Here is a 22444-nt window from a genome sequence, read left to right as displayed (position 1 = left end):
TGATACGTACAGTGTACAGACTGTGGTATAATTTTTGTTATGAAAAAGGTTGTTAATGCAAATGAATAATAGTTGTAATTTTACATGTATGAATCGATAAGAAAATGTATTCAATACTAAATAAATTAGTACATGCAAAGCATTCATCTTAGACAAACTTGATGTATTTTCAACATTTTCACAAATATATCGAATACGATTTGCACATTATTTTAAATTGTTTATGTTTATTTTAGTTGGTAGTATTTTCTTATCAAACAAAATAATATTTTTAAGGAGGAAAACAAAATAGAATTCAAAGGATTTTGTGTGTGTTTCCATGTTATATAAATAAGAAATTTTTTCTTGCCTCGTGTTCATCATAAAGTTGTTTTTCTATTTAAGTTCAAAGCGTAATAAGGAAGTGTGGTTACTGTATGAAATTTAGAACATGCGTGTACAATTTGAAATGTTAATATTACTGGCATCTTCATAGATTAATAAATAATTTTGTGTTCCTAATATTGCTGTACTACAATTTTCATTCAATGAGAAATTTATGTGATCCACTTTAGATCGTGATGTAAGAAAAATTGAAGATAGTACATGGTTAAACTTTTCGCGAAGGTCGTACTTCCAACCGGCTAAAACTGCACCTAGTTGTTTAGTCAATTTCATGAGGCATACATCCGATTAATATCATGCTGATATTTATCTTGAATATCTTTGCGTTTCAACTTAAAAGCAGCTGTAACTAGTCCCATGTCTGGTGACCAAACTTCCTTGCATAGTGTAATGGCAGCTGGAACTTCAAACTTTTGTAGTTTACCTAAATTAAAAGAAAATGAAATGTTTAGTACTGCAGTAGTTTAAATTGGCAATCACTCGCATACATTTACGTGCATGATCGGCAATTTCTTTAATAACTGCCTTTTCTATTTCCGAATTAGAACAGAGCTCTTCAAATGTTTTGCCTTGAAGTCCATGACGGAGGGACAACTCCTCCAAGTGCTTCTGATTCGGTACAACAAGAGCAACAGTAAACTGCTTGGTTGGATCACCATATACACATATATTTTCAACAAGAGGACATGTCTTGAGTTCCGATTCCACTTTTCCAAGGGAGACGTATTCACCAGCTTGCAACTTGACCAAGTCTTTTTTGCGATCTTATTTAGAAATGAAAAAAACTAAATAAAGCAACAAATTAACGAATTATTACGCTGATACCTACCAATAATTTTAAGTACGCCATCTGGATGCATTTCACCAATATCTCCGGTTTTAAACCAGCGTTTGCCATCCTCCTCAAAGAAATCGTCGGCTGTTTTGTTTGGTAATTTATAATAGCCCATAGAAACACATTCTCCACCAACAAGAACTTCACCCTAAGAAGGAAACGTTAATATTTTCGATAAACTACGAGTGATTACATACTTGGGGATATGGTTTATTTGTGACTCTATAGCCTCCTTCTTCCCAATTCACTAAACGTATATCACAAACTGTCAAAGGTGCGCCAACACGACCGTACTGCATATCACGATCTTTAGAATTGAAAAACAAAAGTAAACGTAATTTTAATGAAATAAATGAGTTTGAAATTGTTTTAAAGTTGTATTACAATCCATAACAGTCGCTCCCGATGTGGTTTCAGTTAAACCGTATCCTTGGATTAGATCGACACACAAACATGTTTTTATCTGCTCATGTGTGTCGGGTGAAAGTGGTGCTCCCCCGGACATCATAATACGAACACGTCCTCCCATTAGCTTGGCAACTTTCTTAAACACGAGTCTAAAATTTTTTTTTTTGAAAAATATTACTGATAAACAGTAATAGTTAAAACAAAAATCAATAAGTGTTACCTATCAATCAATGGCGTCTGGTATCCTTTTTGTGTCCACTTCACTTTGTATTGGTACAGAAACTGGAACAAAGCTTTTTTGAATGCAGATCCGGAATTCACCTTATCATTAATGCCTTTAGATATACGATCTAATATAAGCTGATAATAGGAAAACAATTAATATAACTTTTGTTGGTAACAAAAAAACTATTTACATACTGGTACAGTTGTCATACAAGTTGGTTTTAAGACGGTAGCGTCTCCTTTGGAGCCTCTCATAATCTTACTGCTAGTGTCTATTAATGTCAAAGGCGTGGAATATCCAATCGGCACGCCCGTCATTAAACATACACTTTCGGCAACCAGCTCAAATACATGAGCTAGTGGAAGAAATCTACAAAAAAAAAAAATACTAAAGTATGCTTTCAATATATTTCTAATAAGTGCTTACCCTATTAAGACGTCGTCGGGATAGATTGGAACGACATCGCAAAAACCTTTCATTGTTGCAATGCAGTTTTTATGTGACAATAGGACTCCCTTTGGTGTTCCTGTTGATCCAGAAGTATACATTATAATGGCGATATCGTCAGCTTTTGGTGGAACGCTCTCTAGAATAATAATAAAATAAAAAACAAAGTGTAGACGTTATTTAGAATAAAATTTTAATATCGCAACAAACTGAGCTGATAATTATCTTCATGCAACATTACAGTATTAACATACCAAATTTACTATCCTGGCCTAGACGTGTAACTTGTGAGAACGGTAAGATTTTTACGCCTTCTTTAAATCCTGTCGTGTCAGTTTTATGTAATTGGTCTTCCATGTAGATTATCGTATTGACGTTTGGGCATTTGTCCAAAAGCAGTTTGAATTTAGGCAGCAAGTCATGGGATGTAATAACAGTTGTCACTTCTGTTTCACTTATGCAGTGAGCCACGCCTTCATCTCCCAATGTTGCATATACCGTAACAATTGACATGGATTGTTTGAAACAACCATGTGCCGCAATCATCCATTCAGCTCGAGTCTCTGCAAAAATGACGATATTCTTCCTAGGTTCTTGGCCGCATTCACGCAAACCGCGACCAAAAGCAGCTGCTAAACGTTCGGATTCGATAAAGTTCTTCCACTTATATTCACCCATTTTGTACTTTTTAAATATTCTGCCATTGGGTTGGACTTCATCTTCTTCACTCAAAATTTGACGCGTGCCTAGGCAACGTTTTGATGAATGAGTTTTAGCGACGTAATTGAAAACTTTTTCAAGAGTATCTATGTTGTCCTGCAACATTTTTATATGAACATCTCTGGGAGGTTCTATTGTCCGATAACTTAATGCTGCCTCGTCACTAGACACAACTTTTGCCTGTAATTATATGTGCATCAAATTAGTATACTCATACAAATTTTATGAATACTTATAATCAAAATAGGTGCAAAGTTCTATCAGTTCCCGTTGGCCAATACGAATTTTAAATATCAAGTTTCCAAAAAAAAAAAAAATGTATATATATATATATATATTTGTACAGCATTTTGTTTATAATATATTATACGATACATAATTGCGTATTACACTATTTAATATCTTTTAGAACTAATTTCTAAAAATTATTTGCAAACACCAAGAAGAAGAAGGCGCATTGAGTTGGCATTGGTAGTCTGAGTCGTTATTATATATTCGGTTATAAATTGGCTTTAAATAAAATGCATCTTAGAGGAGCAGATCTAGAATCCTCGGGTGTATCTCCAACTTTAGTTTCATTGGTTATAGATAAAGACTGAAGTGCTGAACTTCAGAATTGTACTTCTAACGATCCTGGCGTAGTGCAATATTTATTACGAATTTCCATAAATCCATGTTCGAATGGTGATATACATATATTTTGATGCAAGACGCGTCATTCTTATCTGAGTACTGTGCACCTTGCTGTTTTATCGAATACCGAATATATCAGGAAATCATATATACTATGTTCCTAAAATTATGCGGTAAATTAATTGATTATAATATTAATTTAATTTACATGTCTAATTATTTAGGCGTTATTATATATTCTATTTATAATCCATTATTATATTAACTTTTGCGGTTGGCGTAGTCGTGTCGAAAATTTTGCACAGTAGTATTTATATGAAAAATCCGTATTATGAAATTGCAATACGTCAAAAATTGTGTCAACGACAGCATAAAAAACTATAAAAATATTTTTAAAAATTTATTTTTACAAATTTTTCTGATTAATTGTTACATTAGACTTTATTTTATTGCATTTCCCATTATTCATAAGAATCCAACATGCCGGACAAATTATAAGAAACAGGCTAAAAGACGTATCTTTTGCAATACAATATTAAAATGGCTTCTAAGAATACAATATATATTCTATTTATAATCCATTATTATATTAACTTTTGCGGTTGGCGTAGTCGTGTCGAAAATTTTGCACAGTAGTATTTATATGAAAAATCGGTATTATGAAATTGCAATACGTCAAAGATTGTGTCAACGACAGCATAAAAAACTATAAAAATATTTTTAAAAATTTATTTTTACAAATTTTTCTGATTAATTGTTACATTAGACTTTATTTTATTGCATTTCCCATTATTCATAAGAATCCAACATGCCGGACAAATTATAAGAAACAGGCTAAAAGACGTATCTTTTGCAATACAATATTAAAATGGCTTCTAAGAATACAATATTTATTTCGATTTTGTAATTGAGTATAGGAAAAGTCTATTACAAAATAAGGCAGTCATAAATTCTACATAATACCGACCCAAAACGTCTACGTCTGGAGAGCTGGCGTACTATAAGAACGCATACATAATAAGGGTGCATACAAACTTATATACTGCAACTGTAGTTAAATATACATTGGTGGTCACATAGTTAAAGCAACTCCTACAGTTTTGATGTGTGCTCTGGGCTTATATTAGCAACTATACCATCTTCCCACCGTCATTGTGAAAAGGCAAAATCAGACCTTTTATACTTCCTATTCAATACATAGATTACTGGGTTTCGAACCGAAATATCTTACAAACAAATCGCAAAAAAGTTCTCCGTTTCTACGTATTTTTAACACCAAGCAGTTATTTATTACACAAAACAGGTATATCATCCTCAAATGTTTTAAGTCAGTTATGTATCAGAAATGAAAAGTTGCTACTTATACCACAAATCCATAAATAAAATAAATAGGTCGAGACTTGATTATAAAATCATGGGAATGGATATATGTGTCAGAAGAAAAGCTCACCACGAATACAATTTAAAACCCTAAAATAGACTTCAAGTCAATGTCTATAGATTACGCAAAACGCAAACTATTGCGAAACCGTTGAGGCATTAAAGCCGAAATGGTACTATGAATGTATACCAATATAATCAGGCACATACTCACATGTGGAGTGCTTGTTTTGAAGATATACTACTCAAAATTAGAAATAAACCTAATTCTGTTTTTACACGATAGAATGGTTCCCGAGAAGTTCGTGTAAAAAAAATCGTGTAAAAAAAGATACTGGCCAAGTACAAAAATAATAGATTGGTTCTAGACCTCAAAAAAATAAGTTAAAATTAGACCAAATTAATTAAAAAAATATTGTTGTAGTTATTTTAAGAATTTATTTTCGTTTTAATTTATTAAATAAACTAAATTATAATAAAATAAATTAAAATTTAGATTTCATAAAAAAATAATACCAGAAATTCATTAAGAAAACAACTTAAATAGCATAAAGTACAACCATAAGAAAAATTTAAACATTAAACAATTTTATTTATTGTCACTGTCTGATAATAAACGTAAACGTTTGCAAAAGACTTCAATATCAATGCCATCACTGGAATGATTTTGTTGATGATCATTATCATTTCTAGCCGACTGTGTTGGGACATCAGTAGATTTTTGAACGAAATCAGTTATCTTAAATTGAGTTTTCCCTGTAAGATGCCATCAATGATTTCAGTTCACGTTGCAATTTGGCAGCTCGTTCCTCGTCATGATCATGTTGTTCAAAATGACTACCTAATTTTGTAGCGAGATCAAGACCTTCTTTAATTAGAGATGCTTTCAAAATTGGACGATCTCTTTCGTCACTGTCACTATGTTCTTTATCATAACGAGTCTCAAGGGTGAGATCTATAATTTCATTTTCGCTCAAGCTTTCATCTACCAACAATTCTTCTACATCTGCTAACGATAGGTCATCGTATCCATCCCCACCGATTGCATTGGCCATTGTTATTATATCAGCAAGTTCAGCGTTATTATCGATAACAGGATCTTTGCATTTTACGCATTCTGTCCAAATATTTTTCCAACACGAGTTCAAAGTTGTTGCCTTTATAAATCTAATGCGATCTTGACTTGATTAATGCAGTCCATTATAGAAAATTTTTTCCATTCATCTATGACTGATGATTCCTCTTATTATCAAGTTTTTCTAAAACATAATGAAATGAACTTCTTATGTAATACGTTTTAAACGTAGCAATTATCCCCTGGTCTAATGGCTGTATAAGGGAAGTGGTATTAGGCGGCAAAAAACAAAATTGTACGTTTGGGTGCTCCAAAACTGGATGGCCTGGTGCATTGTCTAGAATCAAAAGAACTTTAAATTCGAGACATTTTTCTTTCATGTAGCGCCTAACTTCTGGGATGAAGTGCTTCTGAAACCACTCTGTGAAAATTGCACTGGTTACCCAAGCCTTTTTTTCGCCATCCAGTGTACAGGCAATTTATTGAAATCTACACTTTTCATGGAACGTGGTCTTAAGGCACGATGTACTAGGAGTGGCTTAAGAATACGTTCTCCTGAAGCATTGGAACAAAACAACGTAATACGGTCATTTGCTACTTTAAAACCACCGGCTATTTTCTGCGATTTTGTTACATAAGTTCTTCTAGCCATTCTCTTCCAAAAAAGGCCGCTTTCATCTAAATTCCAAACTTGGTCTGGAGTATATTCTCCATCTTCAATATTTTTTTTTAGTTTTTCGGGAAATTCTTTAGCAGCCAATTCATCAGCGGATGCAGTTTCTCCCTTAATTTTTATATTGTGGAGAGCGTGACTTTTTAAAAAACCAGTACTTGCGGAAAATGCATGTTGTTTTGACTGAGATGATGTATCTGGATCAATTTCCTGGATACGTTTATAGATTCTTAATACTGTCTGCTTGATAGCAAGTCCGTCTACTGGTATTCTCTTTTGGGATTTGTCTTCTATCCAGATTACCAAAGCTTTTTCCATTTTCTCTTTAACAACATCCCTTACATACGATGATGACTTTGCACTTAATTTTGTTCCAGAACATACTGGTGCTCTAATTGCAGTTTCATTTTTTTTTAATTGTTCTTACAGTAGCTTCATGGATTCCGAAATTATAATTGTCAAATAGCAATTATAATTGTCAAATAGCAACTAAATTGTGTGTACAATACATTATGTACATTTTTACTTTTTCAATAATTCGGGGAATCCCGCATTTCCCGTAAAACAGAAATTACGCATACATAGACATAACTCAGAACACACACCAGAATTATATAAAATGTTGCCATATCAGAAATTCATGCCATGCAGGGTTGTTACTCTAATTAAGGCAGGGATGTTTGAGCAAAAGCATTCCAGAATTTTCTTCAATAAATAAATAGTTCATGTAAAAAAAGTAATTTTGTTTTTTTTTTGTATTCGTGTTATTTCAAATTATGTCGTGTAAAAATAGAAATATTTTTTCGTATTTACTCGTGTAAAAATAATTCGTGTAAAAACAGAATTAGCTGTATCATCAGTTACAGAAAGGCACACATCGTGGACACAGGAGCATGCCATATACAACCAATAGACTTCATTGGTAAATCTATAAGGACGATATTTTCTCTGATGAGGCATACATATCAATCCCAGTAAAGATTCTCGAGCTCTGTAATGTTCTAGTAATAATAGAAGCTTGCTTCATACATATTACTCTATAGAGACATCGGATACATTTAAAATAATTTTCTAACAATGCGATTCAAGAATGTCGGATAGCGTCTTCTATAACTGTAGACCGACAGAACATATCAAGTTATTTTACAATGCGATTGTAGCATGTCGGACAACGTCTTCGATCACTGCAAAACCGACAGAAGATATCAAGCTATTTTACATGACATACAATATTTGTCTGTCATCAAACCGGTTGATAAATAAACGTACACAAATTTAATAAAATACAGTGGAATATTGTTTCTCTTATGCAGAATTTTCTCTTATTTCGAATTTTCACTTATCCGAATTCGACTGTACACATTTAAGGATGAACTCTTCTTCCAACCAAAAATTCTAGTTGCATCCTAATAACATAGTCATACATCGTGGAGAGATCATATACCACCAATAGACTACTTTGCTGGTCAGCGACACAGCTAAATAATTAACCCTTTCAGTGTGTTTGTCGAATATATTCGACATATAACATTTCTCTCTTTCTTTGCGATTTTTCGGTTATCCTATGTACCGTTACAATTGATGTTTTTGTTTTTGCTGAAAGACAGGCAAAACTGTCCGAGGGTTAAAATAAAAATTGTTTTTTTTTCTCAACACCGCATGCCATATACAACCAATAGACTTCATTGGTAAATCTATAAGGACGATATTTTCTCTGATGAGGCATACATATCAATCCCAGTAAAGATTCTCGAGCTCTGTAATGTTCTAGTAATAATAGAAGCTTGCTTCATACATATTACTCTATAGAGACATCGGATACATTTAAAATAATTTTCTAACAATGCGATTCAAGAATGTCGGATAGCGTCTTCTATAACTGTAGACCGACAGAACATATCAAGTTATTTTACAATGCGATTGTAGCATGTCGGACAACGTCTTCGATCACTGCAAACCGACAGAAGATATCAAGCTATTTTACATGACATACAATATTTGTCTGTCATCAAACCGGTTGATAAATAAACGTACACAAATTTAATAAAATACAGTGGAATATTGTTTCTCTTATGCAGAATTTTCTCTTATTTCGAATTTTCACTTATCCGAATTCGACTGTACACATTTAAGGATGAACTCTTCTTCCAACCAAAAATTCTAGTTGCATCCTAATAACATAGTCATACATCGTGGAGAGATCATATACCACCAAAAGACTACTTTGCTGGTCAGCGACACAGCTAAATAATTAACCCTTTCAGTGTGTTTGTCGAATATATTCGACATATAAAATTTCTCTCTTTCTTTGCGATTTTTCGGTTATCCTATGTACCGTTACAATTGATGTTTTTGTTTTTGCTGAAAGACAGGCAAAACTGTCCGAGGGTTAAAATAAAAATTGTTTTTTTCTCAACACCGTGGCTTTATATGATTTTAAATACAAAATTTTAGATTTTTATTCCGACAAAAAATCTTTTTTTGACACTGAAAGGGTTAACGTCGACGTTTTTCCTGAGGATGCACACATGTCAATCTAAGTAAAGACCCATGAGCTAATTTTAGTACAATTAAAAAAAATTCGTATGCTTAAGTACGAACTTCCAAAAAATCAGTATACTTGTCTTAACTATAAATAGCAACAAAGTTTCAAATACTTAAGTCTGAATTTAGAAAGGGCGAGATTACTTGCGGCAAGTCTGTGTTTGCAGGAGAGAGGGGCAAGAGGAATAGAATTTGAAAAAAAATTGCCCGTACCGACAATTCTCTGGCAATTCGTTTTGTGTATTTTGTTTGTAGTGTCAGTAATTTGAAATACCAATCCAGAACATTGTCACAAAATGTAAAAAAAAATATTTTTTTGAAACCGAATTGCCTTGAATAGACTCATGAAGCAAGTTTAAACGAGAACGATAATAATTGCAGCAAGTAAACTCGCCTAATCTAAATCAGGACTAATTTCATTTTTTATATCTGAAAATGTATATCTTGCTCCTACTACACTAAGTACAATTCAAAACTTTTCTTGGGTACTTTTATCACGCACATTCGAAAAAACAAGTTTACACAAACCCTGCCTTATCACATACCTACGTGCCACCCCTCACACAACATTACTGGATTCTATCTGCAGCCGTTTCATTTAGGCGTTGATTGTTAACTTTCGTACTTTTCGCACCCTTATAGTTCGAATTTCCCAGCTCATCTACGCACCAATACTGACCGACATAAACAATTTTAGGATTTTAGCTTCAACCGTTTCGTCTGGGCCTAACAATAATGATAATTTTGTAATGTCCTCTCGAAATCGTTTATAACGACACCGATTTTAACGACATATCGGTTATAACAACATAAGATTGCTTTCAAATCATATCAAAATTATGTTCGGCGTCAAAACGAAAATATTAATATTTTGTCAGCATTCAATTCAATTTTAATTTATATCGTCTTTAAAGAATATTTTCAAGTAAATTATCTCTCAAAATTATAAATAGTGTTGTGTTTCTTATATAAGGGCCGTACCTAAATTCATGCGTATGCGTACGATTTTATCTACCTCAAAAGTTAAATACATGTATTTCAATGAATGTTACCCAAATACGCACTGCGTATTAAAATTTAAAGTTGAAAATTTTCAAAATTGACAATGCGTATTTTGGATTTTTTTATTTTTTGAAAAAAACGAATTCCTGTCATTGTAAATGTAAAAATTTTTCAGTAAATTAAGAAAATGTTTTCATCTATTTTCGCCGTTTTTAATTGGCATACAAGTAAATAAGGTCCATGCGTATTTGGGTAATACGGACGTTCAACAAACCCTATAAAGGTGAGAAGGTGGGTATTTTAGTACGCAGGGCACTGAATTTAGGTATAGGCCTAAGGGTCGTACCTAAATTCATGCGTATGCGTACAAATTTATTCACCTCAAAAGTTAAATACATGTATTTCAATGAATGTTACCCAAATACGCATTGCGTATAAAAATATAAGTTGAAAATTTTCAACATTGACAATGCGCATTTTTGAATTTTTTGTTTTATGAAAATTGAATTTCAGTCATTGAAAAATTTTTTTCTCTATACATGTAAACATTTTTCGATCAATTAAAAACATATTTTCATCCATTTTCGCCGTTTTCAATAGGCACAGATGCAAAGTCCTTGCGTATTTGGGTAATACGGACGTCTAACAAACCCTATAAATGTGAGAAGGTGAGTATTTTTGTACGGAGCGCAATAAATTAGGTACGACCCTAAAATATAAAAAGGCGAGACAATTAGTTTTCGCTTCGGTAAAAAATGTACCTTATACGTAAAAACAGTTGTTTTCTTATGAATTGTCTTACTGGCCGACCTTATATAGGCATTGATACTAATGTAATGACTATAAATGTATATGGGGAATTTCAATTTTATGTTAACAAATTTGTAAATTAATGGAACGGACATTGATAACATATATATATATATATATTGTTTCTATTATTCTTGCATCTGGGAGAGGCAACCCAGGTTTTTTTATTTCTCCTTGATTTGTAACAAAGTCAATTATTTCGCGGTCTTTGTGCTAAAGTAAAAGTTGAAGCATACAAAATGAGGAGTACGACCCTTGCGTATCGTTTTTCGAAAATTTATCTGCTGACATTTTGAAGTTCGAGTTTGAATTTTTTAAAACTTTTTTGGTTTCAATGCGCAATCACAAATTTCCTAAAATAAATTTTAGCATTGGAATATATTTGGAATATATTTTGTGTATGTAGTATGTACAGCTTAATTCAAATAGGCATACATAGATCGATGTATTTTTTAATGTGTACACCGAATCTAATGCCCGTTAAAAGAATATGGACTTTTCGGCAATTTTTTGGGTACTTCAATGCAACATGTAGTACATCATAGCCGTCAAATGAAATTTCGCAAAATAAGAGAAGATAAACTTCAGTACTTCCTAAAAACCGCACACGCATCAAATGATTTTGAGAATTACGCGATTTAGACACAATCTAAAATGCATATTTCATAACATACATAGAACCCCAAGATTTATCGGAAAGGTCTTGCTAAAAACCGCAAGATGTATATAGTAAGTGATGCAAATGTGGTATAGGTTGGTAAAGTGGTATAGTCACTTTTTTGTAAACTGAAAATTTAGACTCGAAATATTTTGGTAATTTGGCTGTACAAAACATTTCGCCATAGTGGGAAGTTGAATATTTTTGTACGCCTTGTTGTAATTTAGGTAACGTTGTAATGTTCAAAAATAAAACAATCTATATGCTGTCGAGTTATGTCGGGTACGCAAAAAATACATTGATGAGTTAGAGTAACTTATACTTGCCGAATCACAATTTAGCTCGAAATACCTAATATGTTTGGATTAGAAATATGTTTATCTTTGGAAATTCGACCCCATATTCCGACAATTTTTTTTAGTTTTATTCCTAATAAGTTTAAGTCTCTTCTGAAATAAATAATACTGATTCAGGCTTGTGTATTGTCCCAATTGACTATACAATTGGTTATTGTTTTTTACATAGGCCATACTTAACAGTAATAATCAATTTTACGTTGAATGATGGCGCTGCTAATCACATTTATATAATAAATTGTCTTACATTTATGGGTCTAAAATGATAAAGTACACCACTTTATGTAGGTCCGAGTTTTGACGAATAACCTTTGCAACGGTTTTAATTATTCCCTAAAGCAAAAGGTGGACTGATTATTACAATTCTCATTCAAAACATTAAATTACACACCGGCAGTATTGCCAAACTCGTTTAGGGTCCAAAAAGTAATCTAGCACCTATAATTTGTTTAGCATTTTTAATTGTTCCACATTTTTTTTAAATTTTAGTATTATCCCAAAAAATTGGATTCACAGGATTAATTTGAGCTGAGAAGTATAGTCGAACAGGGTAACCCACACCCTACGCAACTACTACTGGACTTCCATTTAAACGGATAATGTACTCCACTGTAAATGTAGGTCCGAGTTTTGACGAGTAACTTATGTAACGTTTTTAATTATTCATTGTCATCGCTACATTTCCGCCTTCTATTGTGGTAATTTAAATACTGAACAATATTAGAATTGGTAGACCCCTGTAAATATATGTGTTTCTATAAAAGTAAAAACTTATCCATTAATTAAAAAATTAATCCAGCCATTCAAAATTTTGTGTTTCTATAAATGTAAACATTTTGCCATCAATTAAAAAACGTTTTCATCCACTTTCGTCGTTTTCAATTGACACACATGTAAATATGGTCCTTGCGTATTTGGGTAATACGGACGTTTAACAAGTAAATGTTAATCAACAGACGGACGGACACACATCTAGATCGACTCAGATAATTGAAATCTCCACTAATAGTTCGTGACGTTACAAACTCTTGCGCGAAAAAAAACTTATAATATCATCTCAACATAGCTGTTAATTTCAATTAACTTTTTTGTATTTTAGTTTAAGCACGCAACGCATTGATTTGGGTTCGAGACTAAAAATAATGTTTTATATAAAGACATTTGTTTATACCTCATAAACTAATGTTTTTTATATACATTTTTAGCATTTTTTTCTGGAAATTTTCTAAAATTTCAAACATGTTTTAGCAAAACTGCACACCGGATACCCCATATTCTTGATCAAATGCGTATTCAACCAAGTTGAAATCACGAGCTCACAATATGTAAGTTAAACGCTACGTAGTTTGGCATTTCGTTTTCTCCTGGCAGCAATTTACCATAGTCACATATGAAAATGTTGATATATTAAGTATCATTAATGATTTTTTCTCAAAGGTGTTTGCCGACGAACTTAACAACATGTTTACTTCTTTTTGGATGTACTTTAGCTGTTATATCAACATTTTTAGGATCAGGGTGGCGGATCTTCGGGTTCACATTGTCCAAGTGTCGAGCAAATTTATTTCTGTGGCGGTGAATTCAAAATTTTGATTGCCGCTTTAAATCACAGTGATTTCAAAATTGTTTCAAATGTTTGTGTTCAAGAAAAACAAAATTTACAAATTATATAATCTTAAAAAAATTAAATAAATTAGTTTATCTCAACAAAGATATTTTTTTGATCTTTAATATAACATCCATTACCTCGTATAATAATTTTTCAACCGATAAGTTCAACCGTTTCTGAGATAAAAGGTCACTTTTGGCTACAAAAATGTCCTACAATTTCCCTTACCAAGACACGTAAGGAGAGACATACATGATCTAGAGAGAGAGGTCCAACGGTACAAGAGGCTTATCGAGCAGAAATTACAGAATTCACACGGAAGCAGTGAACCAGGCAATGGATCAATACCATGTGAATGCAGTACTAGGAGTTCACCCACCATCTATATCAGCAGAAGAGCGACAGCTGCCTAGACAAACAAGACTGGTTTTTGCCCAAATAAGATCAGGATGGTGCAGCCGCCCCAATTTCTATTGGGCCCGAATTGACAGCGCGGTACCAAACACATGCCCTGCATGTGGATTTGGACCTCACGATACGCTGCATCTCTTTAACTACCCTGCTAAACCCAATCATCTGTCTCCGGAATCTATTTGGACGCAGCAGTTACAGATTGCAACCTTCCTGAACCTGGAAACAGAGGAGTCAGAACCAGAATAATTAAAAAAAAAAACAAACATGTAGACAGTTGCTACAACAACAACAATCGGTATAAAAATCACACAAATCCATGCAGTGGTTTGTAAATTACAGCAACAACAAAATATTTTTGGTTTGAAGAAATAATTTCATCATATTTATCTTATAATTTTATACAAGAAGTTGAAGAAAAAAATCAGCTATTTAAGCTAAATTTCACGGAGGTACATATACATCTTGCGGATTATATCAAGACTCTTTAAATATATCACTAGGTTCTATAATTAGGAAATAATTTTAAACTAAAACTATATTGTGAATTATACATTTTAAGTTGCATCTAAATCACGTAATCCTCAAAATCATTTGATCCGCATGCGGTCCAGGAAGTATTGAATTGTACCTTCCAATCCATGTATATTTTGCGAAATTTCATTTCACGGCTAAGATGTGGTACACGTTACATTGAAGTGCCCAAAAACTCGGAAAACGAGAATAATTTCCAAAAAGTTTATACGCCTTTAAATCTCATCCGATTTCGCTGTACACCTTAAAAATACCTCGATCTATATCAATTTTATTTGGGTCTATCAAGAACAACGAATGTAGTAACTCACACCATTTTTAAATAAATTGGGTACATCCCTCTTTTAACTGAATGTTTTAAAGTTCTGGTTTCGAAAATTATACATTTTAAGTTGCGTCTAAATCACGTAATCCCCAAAATCATTTGATCCGCATGCGGTCCAGGAAGTATTGAATTGTACCTTCCAATCCATGTATATTTTGCGAAATTTCATTTCACGGCTGAGATGTGGTACACGTTACATTGAAGTGCCCAAAAACTCGGAAAACGAGAATAATTTCCAAAAAGTTTATACGCTTTTAAATCTCATCCGATTTCGCTGTACACCTTAAAAAATACCTCGATCTATATCAATTTTAATTGGGTCTATCAAAAACAACGAATGTAGTAACTCACACCATTTTTAAATAAATTGGGTACATCCCTCTTTTAACTGAACGTTTTAAAGTTCTGGTTTCGAAAAAGTTCAAAATCCGTATCAGGCAATTTATTGAAAAGAAAATGATCCACACAAATTGCAAATAAATCCACGATATTTTCAAAAATATTTTTTGGCCAAATTTAGTGTTTTTGGCAGGCCAGTCTCTGCCGTTCTAGTAGATGGATTTCCACGAAGCTAGGTTTTATTTTATCCGGAACGGAAAAGGCTTACTGATCACGGGTACCCATATGAATCAAATGACAGATATAAAAATTTCGCTGAAAAAAGTTTTTTTTTAATTTGATTGCACAACTTTTTCAAATTTGGATGGATAATTCACACCACTGTGCATATTAAATTCCCAAAATATATATCAAATTACACAGATTCGAGAGTACAACAATCCTATAATTGATGTTTGGAAATTCCTGATTGCGCATTGATACTAGAAGGGCAGTTAAACACTCAAACCCGAGTTTCAATATGTCAGTCATTTAAAGGTAGATGCAGATAAGAAATATTTTTTTTTAGAAATTTGATCGCACAACATTTTCAAATGTTGATGGGTAGTACTGTGGAGCTGTGCGTATTACATTCCCAAATATATATCAAATTACTCAGATCCGCGAGTACAAAAATCCTGCAATGAATGTTTGGAAATTCCTGCATGTGCAGTGAGTGAAATTAGAAATAAAATAAAAAAAAACTCAAAATCGAGCTTTAAATTTGATGTGTCGTTTAAAGGTAGATGCAGATACATTTTCGAAAAACGATTATTAGGGGCGGAATCTTTATTATGTAGGCTTCAAAATCCATATAAGGCCATTTATTGAAACGGAAATAATGCAAAAAAATACAAAAAAATCCTCGATATTTTCAAAAATATTTTTTGGCAAATTTCATGTTTTAGGGAGTCCAGTTACCGCCGTTCTAGAAGATGGATTTCCACAAATAAGATTTTATTTTATCCGGAACGTAAACAAGCTTACAATCCCATATAAAATAGTATTTTTTAGCAATTTTATCGCACGATATTTTTTAATTTGGATGGATAGTACTGTGAAGCTGTGCATATTACATTCCCAACACATATATCTAATTATATATATATCAAATTACACAGATACGCGAGTAAAACAATCCTATAATTGATGTTTGGAAATTCCTGATTGCGCATTGATACTAGAAGGGCAGTTAAAACACTCAAAACCGAGTTTCAATATGTCAGTCATTTAAAGGTAGATGCAGCTAAGAAATAGTTTTTTTTAGAAATTTGATCGCACAACATTTTCAAATTTTGATGGGTAGTACTGTGGAGCTGTGCGTATTACATTCCCAAATATATATCAAATTACTCAGATCCGCGAGTACAAAAATCCTGCAATGAATGTTTGGAAATTCCTGCATGTGCAGTTAGTGAAATTAGAAATAAAATAAAAAAGAAACTCAAAATCGAGCTTTAAATTTTATGTGTCTTTTAAAGGTAGATGCAGATACATTTTCGAAAAACGATTATTAGGGGCGGAATCTTTATTTTGTAGGCTTCAAAATCCATATAAGGCCATTTATTGAAACGGGAATAATGCAAAGAAAATACAAAAAAAATCCTCGATATTTTCAAAAATATTTTTTGGCAAATTTCATGTTTTAGGGAGTCCAGTTACCGCCGTTCTAGAAGATGGATGTCCACAAATAAGATTTTATTTTATCCGGAACGTAAACAAGCTTACAATACCATATAAAATAGTATTTTTTTAGCAATTTTATCGCACGATATTTTTAAATTTGGATGGATAGTACTGTGAAGCTGTGCATATTACATTCCCAACACATATATCTAATTACTCAGATTCTCAGGTACAAAATTCCATAATTGATGTTTGGAAATTCAAACTCGAGCTTCAAAATGTCAGTATCATTTAAAGGTATATCCAGATACATTTTCGAAAAACGATACATAAGAAACGTATTCCTTATTTTGTACTTTTACTTTAGCACGAAGACCGTGAAATGGGTGGTTTAGTCACAAACGTAGATGTAGATAAATTTTCGAAAAACTATTATTAGGGGCGGAATCTTTATTTTGTAGGCTTCAAAATCCATATAAGGCTATTTATTGAAACGGGAATAATGCAAAGAAAATACAAAAAAAATCCTCGATATTTTCAAAAATATTTTTTGGCAAATTTCATGTTTTAGGGAGTCCAATTACCGCCGTTCTAGAAGACGGATTTCCACAAATAAGATTTTATTTTATCCGGAACGTAAACAAGCTTACAATCCCATATAAAATAGTATTTTTTAGCAATTTTTTCGCACAAAATTTTTAAATTTGGTTGGATAGTACTGTGAAGCTGTGCATATTACATTCCCAACACATATATCTAATTACTCAGATTCTCGGGTACAAAATTCCATAATTGATGTTTGGAAATTCAAACTCGAGCTTCAACATGTCAGTATAATTTAAAGGTAGATCCAGATACATTTTCGAAAAACGATACATAAGGAACGTGCTCCTTATTTTGTACTTTTACTTTAGCACGAAGACCGTGAAATGGGTGGTTTAGTCACAAACAGCGAAAAATGGGTTGTCTCACCGCGTTTTTACCCATTTTGTACATTAAAGTAGATACAGCTTCCACCAAAATATACTTTAGAGGTCAATATCATAAAAAGTTTGCAACGGCAGGTGAATAAATCCAAATATATTCAATTTTTTTCATATACTTTAATAATTCCCGAGTTATAAAGGGGTGGTCCTCGGCATCAGCTATGGATATTAACTCTTGATATGATAATTATGAACAATTAGATTTATTATTATAAGACAATACTGTTCAAATATTTGTACCAACCTTGACACGTTTTGCATCTTGCCTACGTTTCCATGGCCTTTGTAGCACCAAATACACTGGTAATGTGATTATATCACAAACAAATGCTATGGCCTTTATGGCCCCAATAGCACTTTGTATCCAGAAACTTTCCATTCTAAAAATAAAAGAAAAATATTCAGTTAGCAAAAATCAATATTCGACATTAAAAATCAGTATAAGATAAAGTTAACAATTGTTGTTGTTTAAATGCTTAAAATGTTTCTTTCTTGAAATCAAATCAATTGTGACATAAAATATTTGACCATGATAATTCCGACACGCACGGTTAAATGTAGGCACAAAGTGCGATGTTGGTAACGTTTTATTAAAACATCGTCAATAAAGATAAAAAAACACATTGAAATGATATTAGGAGACAACAACGAACAAATGTGTAGATTACACTTTAATAAAGCTACGTCGGGAAAGTGAATTTTGTATTGAGCATATGTATAGTATAGTGTGATTAAAAAGTTCACTAGCAAAATAATTTTATATACCGTTTTTGTCGGTAAATTAACCACATAAACTTAAATGTTGTACTCGGTTTTAATACTTACTGCGCATCATCTTCGATGAACATTTTTATTTGTTTTTAAACTTCACTTAATGCACTAATACTATGTATGATTTCGTATTTTGAAGATATATTAGCTATTTTACAATTATTTATTAATGCAAGAAGTTTTCAGGTCTCTTCCTTAAACGATTTCCTTGTCTTCGTTTAGCTGCTATGTAAACTGATGTATGAAGTCTATTTAATATGGTGTATGATTTTAGATTTATTTAATGACTGATTTTATGCGTGTACTCTTTTTCCATATGCAGGTAGTGTTCCAACATCAATTATATCTATAATGTACAAAAAGACAAACGTATCAGACATATAGTTAAAGTGATATATGAAATGAATGAAAATTATCATGTTATTATGTGGTGAAAAAGTCCACAAAATTGAATGTTACACATCGAGTAAAGAAATGATGTTGTACAATGCAAACATGTAAATATGAAATATATTTAACGGATGACTATACGAAAATAGGACAGGAAAGTTGTGTTAATGAATATGAGAGATGTGCTATACTGGTAGCTTTGTTTAAATGACCCATATGCGGAATACACACAACACTAATTTTATTATGGACGACGACAATGTGCTATGAACGTTTTAAAACAAAATCATTGTCAAATTGCATAAATTTTCCCAATTTGTTTGTATGAAGAGAAATTTTACATTTAACGCATACTACACCTAATAGCTGAGGGTATAATAATCTACATCAAAGACAGCGGTGGTCGAAAAACGATGACACTACTTGTAGCATATTAAGAGACCTCGAATGGGGTTGGAAAGTCGCTGAAATATTGTGTTTCATCATCAATCGCGTCAAATGGCCAAATATTGATAGTCATATAAATAAATCGCCCATAGTTGCACTACTTGCAGCATAAAACTTGCAGATGTATAATCCCATCTTCCCGCAGAACCGCTGCTCGATCTGCAGTGTTACTATCAAGAGGAACGTTATAGTCCGGACAAAATATGTTACAATTGGTGCCATTTAAGACGCTGCAAACTTGCGGTCCCACATACACGGAAGTGTAAGAGCCTGAATCAGTGAGGGAGAGGTAATTATCTCCAAATCTAAGCCAAATCCCCAAATTATTTATTTCAAAGTTTATAATTCCTGATAATTGGAAAGTGGTCCTAAGTATTCCATTTCTAAAACCTGATAAGTCCTCTACACGAGTAGTCTTAAATATGTAGCAAAAGATGTACCACTTTTTTTTAAATGATACTTTCTGTGATACTACAAACACCCGCTATTCCTGGAATGTGCAGGTCGGTGGGCATAAAAATTCGACCATCAACTACACTAAAATTTTCGAGGTCACATTCCAATCCAGAACATGGATGAATCAAACAGAAAGAATGTCAACATAAAATTGCAACTAGTACATGTCTTAAAATATTCTCCTGGCAGAACTAAAACGAAAAGAATTAAGTTGTCAATTCACAGAACAGCTGGATTTGAACAGGTTAGCACTAAAGTTTAACAATTCATGTGTTCTACCTTTTGAATTCTTCTACCTTAACTGGTATTATATATCTTTTTTATAACTGTTATTATATTCCATTTTTATATTTTACAGTTTTTTACGACAAAGGCGAAAATGCAAGTCAAGCGGCTATAATTGTAAATGGTGTTTATGGTTCCGATACTGTAACAGCCATTTATGTGCAATTTTGGTTTCGTAGATTCCATTCGGGAATTTTTGATGTTAAAGATGCACCTCGCCTAGGTAGGCCAATCGTAGAAAATTTCGATAAAATGGGAGAAATGATCGAAGTTGACCGGCATGTTAGCAGTCGTAAAATCGTCTAGGAGCTATAAGTCGGCCATAAAACAGTTTTAAACCATTTACAATTGACCAGAAACGGCCTGAATTGGCCAACAGAGAGGTGATGTGTTCCACCAGGACAACGCTAGGCCACAAACATCTACAGTGACCCGCCAGAAACTTTCGGGAGCTTGGTTGGGAAGTTTTAATGCATCCGCCATACAGTCCGGACTTGGCACCAAGCGATTATCATCTTTTTCTTGCTTTGCAAAATTTCTTTAATGATAAAAAATTGGTATCTAGGGAGGATTGTGAAAATCGACTTCTAGAGTTTTTTGCAAATAGAGAGCAGGACTTCTATGAGAAAGGCATTATGAAGTTACCTTTAAAATGACAATAAATCATACAACAAAACGGTGCATATTTGACCCAAATCGGACATTCCGAAGCATGTTAAATAAAGTCCTATAGTTCATATACAAATAATGGATTTCTTTTCCCCCAACATAATAATAAACTTTGTTGTTCATTTTTATATATGGAATTGTGATATTAATTCATGTACTTGAGTATTTAGTATCTTGCCAAACATTAAAAATATTGTCCAGTCCTCCAAACGCTCCACCCCCATCACGAGCATAAATAACAACCTATCACATCAACTTTCATGCAGGATAAATTTAATAGTCTCACCTACGAAATCAACTGCATCACTATATATTTTCCAGATTTGTGAACTAAAAACCTTGCTGGATATCACTGTCGATGGCCGAAGAGTTCAACACCAAAATACAAGGAATTGTATTTGATGTACTGAGCTATACCGTCCCTGTTTGCTTCATTCCTAGTTGACCCAAAGCCGTAATCTGCAAACGATCCAAAATAGAGATTTGGTCAACGGCCTGTCATCTGCCAAGTCAGCACAGCCACCAAATTGTGGTGTGGGGCCCTTCTCAACGACACATCCAGACCTCTACATATTGTCAACAGCAGCAGGACTAAAACTGCTGCACACTCTAGAGCTGGACCAAGCCGTTGACGGATATCGCCTCAACAATGTTCCTAACTAAAATAATGCAGCAATCAGTGACACCGTAAATGCTGTCCTCTTGAGCTCAAATAGCTCGAAAAGGAAACTTTGATAACTGTTTGACGTAGAAATAACGTAAATAACTGTACTACGATGCTCTCACCGTACATCACTAGCTTCAATACATATGTATCGTATATCAAAATAAATAACTCTCGCAAAGTTTGAAATTTTTAGCTAATAAACTTATTTAGATTTACGGCATTTTGTATTTTTACAGATGTTTTTGTAATATTTCCATTCCATTTCGTAAGTGTTTCATGTATATAACTTTTCAATTTTTAAGTCAGTATTATTAAAAAGTAGTTAATGACAATGCTCATTCTTATAAAAATAATTAAAAATATAATGATTTTAGAAGAATGATAGAAATAAATGAAAAAACTATAAAAAGTACCTTCGGGTAGATTCGGCGTTTTGAATTTGGGGCACATTCGGCCATATGCAGATAGTGCAATATTATTTCCTTAAAATGTTTTTGAGTTTGTCTTTAAAAATAATCCATTAATATAGTTTGAAATTTCATATATAAGACTAACGTGCTTGCATTGACGAAAATGCGATAGAAAAAAGCTATTTCTGATGGTGTTGAGATGCCAACGTCCGCCGCTAGAAAATATAGACTTAAAAGTCTATCAAAAGCCGAAGCTACCCCGGGTAGGGCCACATTCGGCGAATTTGACTTCTTTTTACAAAACTGTACAAATGTTTAACTAATACTTT

The 22444-nt window shown here is 32.9% G+C and overlaps 1 protein-coding gene across 1 annotated transcript; it reads right to left on the bottom strand.

The window, feature by feature from the left end:
* Nucleotides 1-541: 541 nt before the first annotated feature.
* On the bottom strand, nt 542-18917 carry LOC133335661 (fatty acid CoA ligase Acsl3). Its single transcript, XM_061543971.1, has 11 exons — nt 18846-18917; nt 18265-18400; nt 2555-3200; nt 2280-2439; nt 2048-2222; nt 1848-1987; nt 1604-1776; nt 1417-1526; nt 1214-1367; nt 873-1148; nt 542-808 (listed from the first exon to the last, which is right to left on the bottom strand). The coding sequence occupies exons 1-11, from the start codon at nt 18866-18868 to the stop codon at nt 654-656; spliced, it is 2148 nt and encodes a 715-aa protein (XP_061399955.1). The 5' UTR covers nt 18869-18917; the 3' UTR covers nt 542-653.
* Between the last annotated feature and the right edge of the window lie 3527 nt (nt 18918-22444).

The sequence above is a fragment of the Musca vetustissima genome, unplaced genomic scaffold (assembly GCF_032173495.1).
Source record: "Musca vetustissima isolate MV318-11 ecotype Yass unplaced genomic scaffold, APGP_CSIRO_Mvet_v1 utg8222, whole genome shotgun sequence".
Classification (NCBI taxonomy): Eukaryota; Metazoa; Arthropoda; class Insecta; order Diptera; family Muscidae; genus Musca; species Musca vetustissima.
Note: the sequence above shows the minus strand (reverse complement) of the source record. Positions and strands in the feature narration are given on the sequence as shown.

Excerpts from the sequence above, each read along its gene's own strand:
- LOC133335661 (XM_061543971.1), bottom strand. The coding sequence starts at position 18,868 with ATGTTCATCGAAGATGATGCGCA. Across the intron at positions 18,401-18,845 it reads TTCATCGAAGATGATGCGCA|AATGGAAAGTTTCTGGATAC; the intron begins GTAAGTATTAAA and ends TTTTATTTTTAG. Across the intron at positions 1,988-2,047 it reads CTTGTATGACAACTGTACCA|CTTATATTAGATCGTATATC; the intron begins GTATGTAAATAG and ends TCCTATTATCAG.